This window comes from Electrona antarctica (genome assembly GCF_951216825.1).
Source record: "Electrona antarctica genome assembly, chromosome: 21".
Classification (NCBI taxonomy): domain Eukaryota; kingdom Metazoa; phylum Chordata; class Actinopteri; order Myctophiformes; family Myctophidae; genus Electrona; species Electrona antarctica.
The window spans coordinates 5,001-13,730 of NC_136802.1; the positions used below are offsets into that span (position 1 = coordinate 5,001).

The 8,730-nt window shown below is 43.9% G+C and overlaps 1 protein-coding gene across 1 annotated transcript; it reads right to left on the minus strand.

Annotated features, from left to right (window-relative positions):
* Nucleotides 1–863: 863 nt before the first annotated feature.
* On the minus strand, nucleotides 864–1,500 carry LOC306913773 (growth/differentiation factor 11-like; the record flags this gene model as incomplete). Its single annotated transcript, XM_079490585.1, has 2 exons — nucleotides 864–1,149; nucleotides 1,363–1,500. Coding segments are annotated over 2 exons (424 nt in total), but the record flags the coding sequence as incomplete, so codon positions are not given.
* Nucleotides 1,501–8,730: the final 7,230 nt, after the last annotated feature.

Consider the following 8,730-nt stretch of genomic DNA (forward strand, 5'->3'; position numbering starts at 1 on the left):
CTGTGGTCTGACGTAATGTCTGACGTAATGAAATCACACCCGTGTGAACTGAGTGACCATAGCAACCATGCTCATTTTTTTGGTACGAACAAACACGTGGACACGTAAACTAACAAAGCCAGTTGTTGGAGTGGTTTACACCACTCAAAAATAACTCACAATCCGAGGCCAATCAGGCCATGGTGATGCCATAGAATATAGACAGTAATATAACGTATATAGTCGTCTCCACCAGGCCGAAGGCATGGGGAGAGAATATGTTTTGTGCTTGTGTCCGTCCGTCCGTCCGTCCGTCCGTCTGACTCTGTTACCAGCTAATCTCCGGCACCGTTAACCCGGTCGATGCCAAACTTTGCACACACGCTCCCTGGATGCCAACGATGAACCTCTGCCCCACATTTTCCACAACGGCCTGTTATAGCGCCACCAGGAGGCCGACTTTTGAAAAACACATTTTTGGATATTACTCCTCCAGATTCAGTCCAAAGATCCAGCAAATCGTTACACAGTATCTCTATAGTCATGTGTTCAAGACGGATCTGTCCGATATTTCATATTCCATCCTGATTGGCTAACATTGGCTTTCAAAGTTTGCAGGATTGGCCCATTTTGAACAAAAAGCCTCAAATCATGAACGCAACGTGCAATTGACATGAAATCTTTCAGGGACTTTCCTACTAGGCTGAGGAATATATCCCACCCTTTTCACAATAGCCTGTTATAGCGCCACCAGGAGGCCACAACCTGACCTGCCCTGGTGGAGACCTAATAAACTCCAAGGCCATGGTGATGACACTTATAGACAGTAATAATAAACAATATAAACACTAATATAAAACTATATTGTTTAATAATTAACTCACGTTCTGACGCCATGGTGATGACGCTCTCCGTGGTCGCATGGTACTCGTCCTCCTCCATAAACTCGTCCTGACTGGAAGCGTCTCCCTGGAAGTCGTGGTGGTCCAGCAGCTGCTGGAGGGGGGGCGCTTTGGGCAGCAGCAGGTTGACCACCTCGCGGCTGATGTTGGGAGCCTGCTTGAGGCGCAGCTTGTCCAGGATCTGAGACTTGATGGTCTCCAGCCGGAGCTCCTTGCTCCGCTCCCTCCACACGCAGGCCGAGCACTTATTCGCCTTGCCTCCCGTCTCCTCCGCGTCCGAGTGGTGGAGACCCACCATGCCGGTGGAGAGCCCCCCGGCAGCCCCGGTCCCCCCGGCCCCGGTCCCCGCTCCGCCGGCCCCTGCACCGGCCCCGCCGGCTCCACCGGCCCCGGCGGCGGCTTGCTGGTCGTGACGGTCCCGGTGTTGTTGGTGGTGTTGGTCCCCCGCCGCCGGCCCCGCGCGTCCGGCCGTGGGCAGCACGCCGCCGGTACCGGTGCCTCCGCCGGTCCCGCCGGTCCCCCCGGCCGGAGGCAGCAGCAGGTTCTGGGGCTCGTCGCTGCCGGACCGGCCCAGAGAGATCAGCACCGTCACACACAGCAAGAAGTTGTACCGAGGCATGCTGAGGATGAGGAGGAGGAAACTTTCTGCGGGGCTTTTTATCCGGTTACAACTCCGTCCTGTACGGAGTTTTATCCCACTGGAGGCTGGAGGACAGATCTGTAGTTTTATCAGGAGGACAGATCTGTAGTTTTATCAGGAGGACAGATCTGTAGTTTTATCAGGAGATATCAGATCTGTAGTTGTATCCCACTGGACGAAGGAGAACGGCACTGCGATGCAATTATTCCACTTCCGATCGGGTTCCTTAGAAGCTTCGTTAGCCAATAAATAAAAGCCCCCAAAAAGTGCTGTTCCAATAAGAAGTCTCGGTAAAAAAAAAAAAAAAGCCGGAATTGTAGTTTTTTATTGAAAGTGACAATCTTGTCTTTTCTGAAATGAATGCATATAAATCCGTAAATCCGGTGAGTTGCTCCTTATTTCTATCAAAGATCACAATGTTTAGTCCGTGTGTGCGCGTGTGTTTGTGTTTGTGTTTGTGTGTGAGTGTGTGCGTGTGTGTGCGTGTGAGGAGGTGTGTGAGTGTGTCAGGGTAAGAGCTGTCACTGAAAAATGTGCAAGTGCGTTCAAAAAGAGCCCTTTATATATCTGCTCCGTCCTGTGTGTTTGTGTGTGTGTGTGTGTGTGTGTGTGTGTGTGTGTGTGTGTGTGTGTGTGTGTGTGTGTGTGTGTCGTAATCCGTCTCCATTGGCTAAGATTGCAACAAAAGGCTTTTAGGATCTGTCACCGGAGTCAAGACGGATAGAGGGAGAGGAGAGGAGAGAATACATGGAGTTTAATGCAGCTAGGGAGAGGGGAGGAGAGGAGAGGAGAGGAGAGAATACATGGAGTTTAATGCAGCGGGGAGGAGAGGAGAGGAGAGGAGAGAATACATGGAGTTTAATGCAGCTAGGGAGAGGGGAGGAGAGGAGAGAATACATGGAGTTTAATACAGCTGCTAGAGAGAGGAGAGGAGAGGAGAGGAGAGGAGAGGAGAGGAGAGGAGAGGAGAGGGGAGGGGAGGAGAGGAGAGGAGAGGATACATGGTGTTTAATACAGCTAGAGAGAGGAGAGGAGAGGAGAGGAGAGGAGAGGAGAGGAGAGGAGAGGAGAGGAGAGGAGAGGAGAGGAGAGGAGAGGAGAGGAGAGGAGAGAATACATGGAGTTTAATACAGCTAGAGAGAGGAGAGGAGAGTAGAGGAGAGGAGAGGAGAGGAGAGGAGAGGAGAGGAGAGAGGAGAGGAGAGGAGAGGAGAGGAGAGGAGAGGAGAGGAGAGGAGAGAGGAGAGGAGAGGAGAGGAGAGGAGAGGAGAGGAGAGGAGAGGAGAGGAGAGAATACATGGAGTTTAATACAGCTAGAGAGAGGAGAGGAGAGTAGAGGAGAGGAGAGGAGAGGAGAGGAGAGGAGAGAGGAGAGGAGAGGAGAGGAGAGGAGAGGAGAGGAGAGGAGAGGAGAGGAGAGGAGAGGAGAGGAGAGGAGAGGAGAGAATACATGGAGTTTAATACAGCTAGAGAGAGGAGAGGAGAGGAGAGGAGAGGAGAGGAGAGGAGAGGAGAGGAGAGGAGAGGAGAGGAGAGGAGAGGAGAGGAGAGGAGAGAATACATGGAGTTTAATACAGCTAGAGAGAGGAGAGGAGAGGAGAGGAGAGGAGAGGAGAGGAGAGGAGAGGAGAGGAGAGGAGAGGAGAGGTGTTACAGTATAATAGTCCTATAGAGGTGTTTAGGCTTATATACCTGTTGTAGGTTTCGTGGTGTTTATTCTGGGTCAATGTGATCCTTATAGACTAGGCTTTATGAGGCTTTATGAGGCTCTACCATAGTGTTCAATATATTAGGATATGTATTGTATGAGGCTACCATAGTGTTCAATATATTAGGATATGTATTGTATGAGGCTACCATAGTGTTCAATATATTAGGATATGTATTGTATGAGGCTACCATAGTGTTCAATATATTAGGATATGTATTGTATGAGGCTCTACCATAGTGTTCAATATATTAGGATATGTATTGTATGAGGCTCTACCATAGTGTTCAATATATTAGGATATGTATTGTATGAGGCTACCATAGTGTTCAATATATTAGGATATGTATTGTATGAGGCTACCATAGTGTTCAATATATTAGGATATGTATTGTATGAGGCTCTACCATAGTGTTCAATATATTAGGATATGTATTTTATGAGGCTACCATAGTGTTCAATACATTAGGATATGTATTGTATGAGGGCTACCATAGTGTTCAATATATTAGGATATGTATTTTATGAGGCTACCATAGTGTTCAATATATTAGGATATGTATTGTATGAGGCTACCATAGTGTTCAATACATTAGGATATGTATTGTATGAGGCTACCATAGTGTTCAATACATTAGGATATGTATTTTATGAGGCTACCATAGTGTTCAATATATTAGGATATGTATTTTATGAGGCTACCATAGTGTTCAATATATTAGGATATGTATTTTATGAGGCTACCATAGTGTTCAATATATTAGGATATGTATTTTATGAGGCTACCATAGTGTTCAATATATTAGGATATGTATTTTATGAGGCTACCATAGTGTTCAATATATTAGGATATGTATTTTATGAGGCTACCATAGTGTTCAATATATTAGGATATGTATTGTATGAGGCTACCATAGTGTTCAATATATTAGGATATGTATTTTATGAGGCTACCATAGTGTTCAATATATTAGGATATGTATTTTATGAGGCTACCATAGTGATCAATATATTAGAATATGCATTTTATTAGGTACCACAATATATTAGGATATGTATTTTATGAGGCTACCATAGTGCTCAATATATTAGAATATGCATTTTATTAGGTACCACAATATATTAGGATATTTCATTTGGTTATATTAAAGCAAGCTGTGATTAATATTAGTACAGCTACAGGAACGTTTTATTATATACTTTATTATATACTGTAGGCCTATCGTAAATCACCCCCCCCCCCCCCCCCCCCCCCACACACACAGACGCTACAAACTCTATGATGCTGTGATGTCACGCAGGCATAAGACATCTTATCTTAACGATCACTAATCTGCTAATTAAGAAAAACAACAAAAATAATAAACCCATTTTAGGTGATTTAGCCTATTATTATTCTAGATTGATTTATTAACACAATTAAACTATAGAAGCAGTCAAATTCAACATTATAATAATGTGTTAATAATTCATCAATTAATTGGCCTAATTAATTCATTACATTAAACATAGTAGAAGGAGCATACATTATTCGTACACACACACACACACACACACACACACACACACACACACACACACACACACACACACACACACACACACACACACACACACACACACACACACACACACACACACACACACAGCATTGGTTATTTTAAATATTGACCTGTTTTTGCTTAATATTGCTTGCCTAACTGTTACAGCTACAGCATCAGTCCCTGTGGGTTAAATAACTTCATATTTCATAAATGTAGTCCTGACTGTAAACCATCAAATTACATTATTATTATTATTATTATTATTATTATTATTATTATTATTATTATTATTATTATTATTATTATTATTATTATTATTATTATTATTATTATTATTATCATTATTGAATTATTGTGAATGTAGAATTTATTTTGCACAACATGACTTTAGCTCCCCAGTCAGTGTGACCAATGACCCACTACTGACATCTAGTGGAGGGATGAAGAGTTGCAGCAGCTCAGAGTCCCCTTTATTCACATCAGGATTTGTTGAGTAATCATTGCTGCTGTCAGCCTGTCAATCATCATGGTTATTTTTACATTATTTTCATGGTGCAAAATTCTACATAAAAACAATACAACTTTACTTAAAGGTATAGAAACAATACAACTTTACTTAAAGGTATAGGGTAAGTAATACAACTTTACTTAAAGGTATAGGGTAACTTTACTTAAAGGTATAGGGTAAGTAAACAATACAACTTTACTTAAAGGTATAGAACAATACAACTTTACTTAAAGGTATAGGGTAAGTGATTTAAAACAATACAACTTTACTTAAAGGTATAAAACAATACAACTTTACTTAAAGGTATAGGGTAAACAATACAACTTTACTTAAAGGTATAGGGTAAACAATACAACTTTACTTAAAGGTATAGGGTAACTTTACTTAAAGGTATAGGGTAGGTGATTTAAGGTATAGGGTAAGTGATTAAAGGTATAGGGTAAGTGATTTAAGGTATAGGTTAAAGGTAGGTTAAGGTTAAAGGTATAGATTAAAGGTATAGGGTAAGTGATTTAAAGGTATAGGGTAAGTGATTTAAAGGTATAGGGTAAGTGATTTAAAGGTATAGGGTAAGTTTACTTAAAGGTATAGGGTAAGTGATTTTAAAGGTATAGGGTAAGTGATTTTAAAGGTTTAGGGTAAGTGATTTTCTTTGGTTAAAAGTTAAAACGTTGCTTTACTGAAAACGAGCGCTTCCAAACTCTGACACAAAAATAACCTGCAAGGCATTTCTTGACAGGAAGTAGATAATGTTCTTGTGACCAGTTTAAAACATCATAGAATAGGAAAAGGTTCACCCTGCCATCCTGGCAATGACATTAACAAACAGGTTTTGAATTAGTATTTGTTGCAGAGAATGAGATTTGTTTGACTTTATATATTGTTGATTGATTGACTGGTTGTTGACTCCAGAGTAGGGAGCATACCAACTGTGTGTTTGTGTATAGGTGACATGACCAGTGAAGAGTTGTAAGTGTGTTGGTGAGGAGACTGAAGGCCAAGCTGACCATGAAGAGATGTAAGTGTGTTGGTGAGGAGACTGAAGGCCAAGCTGACCAGTGAAGAGTTGTAAGTATGTTAGTGAGGAGACTGAAGGCCAAGCTGACCATGAAGAGATGTAAGTGTGTTGGTGAGTAGACTGAAGGCCAAGCTGACCATGAAGAGTTGTAAGTGTGTTGGTGAGGAGACTGAAGGCCAAGCTGACCAGTGAAGAGATGTAAGTGTGTTGGTGAGGAGACTAAAGGCCAAGCTGACCATGAAGAGATGTAAGTATGTTAGTGAGGAGACTGAAGGCCAAGCTGACCATGAAGAGATGTAAGTGTGTTAGTGAGGAGACTGAAGGCCAAGCTGACCATGAAGAGATGTAAGTATGTTAGTGAGGAGACTGAAGGCCAAGCTGACCATGAAGAGATGTAAGTGTGTTGGTGAGGAGACTGAAGGCCAAGCTGACCATGAAGAGATGTAAGTGTATTGGTGAGGAGACTGAAGGCCAAGCTGACCAGTGAAGAGTTGTAAGTGTGTTGGTGAGGAGACTGAAGGCCAAGCTGACCATGAAGAGATGTAAGTGTATTGGTGAGGAGACTGAAGGCCAAGCTGACCAGTGAAGAGTTGTAAGTGTGTTGGTGAGGAGACTGAAGGCCAAGCTGACCATGAAGAGTTGTAAGTGTGTTAGTGAGGAGACTGAAGGCCAAGCTGACCATGAAGAGATGTAAGTGTGTTAGTGAGGAGACTGAAGGCCAAGCTGACCATGAAGAGATGTAAGTATGTTAGTGAGGAGACTGAAGGCCAAGCTGACCATGAAGAGATGTAAGTGTGTTGGTGAGGAGACTGAAGGCCAAGCTGACCATGAAGAGATGTAAGTGTGTTGGTGAGGAGACTGAAGGCCAAGCTGACCAGTGAAGAGATGTAAGTGTGTTGGTGAGGAGACTGAAGGCCAAGCTGACCAGTGAAGAGTTGTAAGTGTGTTGGTGAGGAGACTGAAGGCCAAGCTGACCATGAAGAGATGTAAGTGTGTTGGTGAGGAGACTGAAGGCCAAGCTGACCATGAAGAGATGTAAGTGTGTTGGTGAGGAGACTGAAGGCCAAGCTGACCAGTGAAGAGATGTAAGTGTGTTGGTGAGGAGACTGAAGGCCAAGCTGACCAGTGAAGAGTTGTAAGTGTGTTAGTGAGGAGACTGAAGGCCAAGCTGACCAGTGAAGAGTTGTAAGTGTGTTAGTGAGGAGACTGAAGGCCAAGCTGACCAGTGAAGAGTTGTAAGTGTGTTGGTGAGGAGACTGAAGGCCAAGCTGACCAGTGAAGAGATGTAAGTGTGTTAGTGAGGAGACTGAAGGCCAAGCTGACCAGTGAAGAGTTGTAAGTGTGTTAGTGAGGAGACTGAAGGCCAAGCTGACCAGTGAAGAGTTGTAAGTGTGTTGGTGAGGAGACTGAAGGCCAAGCTGACCAGTGAAGAGATGTAAGTGTGTTAGTGAGGAGACTGAAGGCCAAGCTGACCAGTGAAGAGATGTAAGTGTGTTGGTGAGGAGACTGAAGGCCAAGCTGACCAGTGAAGAGATGTAAGTGTGTTGGTGAGGAGACTGAAGGCCAAGCTGACCATGAAGAGATGTAAGTGTGTTGGTGAGGAGACTGAAGGCCAAGCTGACCATGAAGAGATGTAAGTGTGTTGGTGAGGAGACTGAAGGCCAAGCTGACCAGTGAAGAGTTGTAAGTGTGTTGGTGAGGAGACTGAAGGCCAAGCTGACCATGAAGAGATGTAAGTGTGTTGGTGAGGAGACTGAAGGCCAAGCTGACCATGAAGAGATGTAAGTGTGTTGGTGAGGAGACTGAAGGCCAAGCTGACCAGTGAAGAGATGTAAGTGTGTTGGTGAGGAGACTGAAGGCCAAGCTGACCAGTGAAGAGTTGTAAGTGTGTTAGTGAGGAGACTGAAGGCCAAGCTGACCAGTGAAGAGTTGTAAGTGTGTTAGTGAGGAGACTGAAGGCCAAGCTGACCAGTGAAGAGTTGTAAGTGTGTTGGTGAGGAGACTGAAGGCCAAGCTGACCAGTGAAGAGATGTAAGTGTGTTAGTGAGGAGACTGAAGGCCAAGCTGACCAGTGAAGAGTTGTAAGTGTGTTAGTGAGGAGACTGAAGGCCAAGCTGACCAGTGAAGAGTTGTAAGTGTGTTGGTGAGGAGACTGAAGGCCAAGCTGACCAGTGAAGAGATGTAAGTGTGTTAGTGAGGAGACTGAAGGCCAAGCTGACCAGTGAAGAGATGTAAGTGTGTTGGTGAGGAGACTGAAGGCCAAGCTGACCAGTGAAGAGATGTAAGTGTGTTGGTGAGGAGACTGAAGGCCAAGCTGACCATGAAGAGATGTAAGTGTGTTGGTGAGGAGACTGAAGGCCAAGCTGACCATGAAGAGATGTAAGTGTGTTGGTGAGGAGACTGAAGGCCAAGCTGACCAGTGAAGAGATGT